Source organism: Lichtheimia ornata (assembly GCF_029851405.1).
Source record: "Lichtheimia ornata isolate CBS 291.66 chromosome Unknown scaffold00540, whole genome shotgun sequence".
Taxonomy (NCBI): Eukaryota; Fungi; Mucoromycota; class Mucoromycetes; order Mucorales; family Lichtheimiaceae; genus Lichtheimia; species Lichtheimia ornata.
The window spans coordinates 1-771 of NW_026695835.1; the positions used below are offsets into that span (position 1 = coordinate 1).

The 771-nt window shown below is 45.8% G+C and overlaps 1 protein-coding gene across 1 annotated transcript; it reads left to right on the forward strand.

Moving 5' to 3' along the window:
• Positions 1-275: 275 nt before the first annotated feature.
• O0I10_013345 (uncharacterized protein) lies at positions 276-573 on the forward strand (the record flags this gene model as incomplete). Its single annotated transcript, XM_058493115.1, has 2 exons — positions 276-314; positions 379-573. 2 exons carry the CDS (start codon positions 276-278, stop codon positions 571-573), a joined length of 234 nt encoding a protein of 77 aa, XP_058336119.1.
• Between the last annotated feature and the right edge of the window lie 198 nt (positions 574-771).

A 771-nucleotide genomic window follows, 5' to 3' on the forward strand; every position in this document is an offset into this window, starting at 1 on the left:
ACTCAAGATGCGATGGCAAGGCCAATTTGAAAAGGCATCCGCTGTGCACACGGCCTCCATCCAAGTACGGCTATTGATTTCCTTGCCTACAGAGAGAAGGTGGATATCTCTTATGATGCCAATTTCAGGATCCAATGAGAGTATGGTACATATGGTGGCATACCTTGGCGCTGCAGGTTGATTATTGTATTGCCTTCGGATGGTGTATTTGGTTGCAATTCCTTGTGATCACCATGGTTCAGGGCGTCGTGTGTCTCCTTACCGAGTCGTCCACAATGGGAGTTCTCAAGACGTCTGTACATTGCCTCTTTTGGGTATGCTGACAACAAAAGCGTGTGGGGTGGGTTTGCTTCTTATCTCACATTGCGTTTATGGTAGGTGAACATGTTGGATGATGGTACCTCTGGCAGCAACAGGATACGGATCTCAAAGCAAGAAGGCTGTATGGTTGGCTCAATGGTATGCGTGGTATTGGATCTACAAAGCGAAACCTGTGAATTAACGAGACTTACAGTGAAACAGCAGCAAGACAATATGGATGGCATGGAGATACGGCTTTATTTGAGGCAATAATGCTATTGAGAAATACTACAAGGTAAGAGTGTTCATTGTGGGATTGATTGGATTCAAGTGGACTTACCAAACGCCATACAGTGGCAGAGCCTCTTTCGGCGATACTATTATTATCAAGGCTGCACGTCAAGGATGTCATTGTATAGTACTGTGCTCTCCTGGGGAATTTTGGCCCGGAAACAGTGTGACTCAAGATGC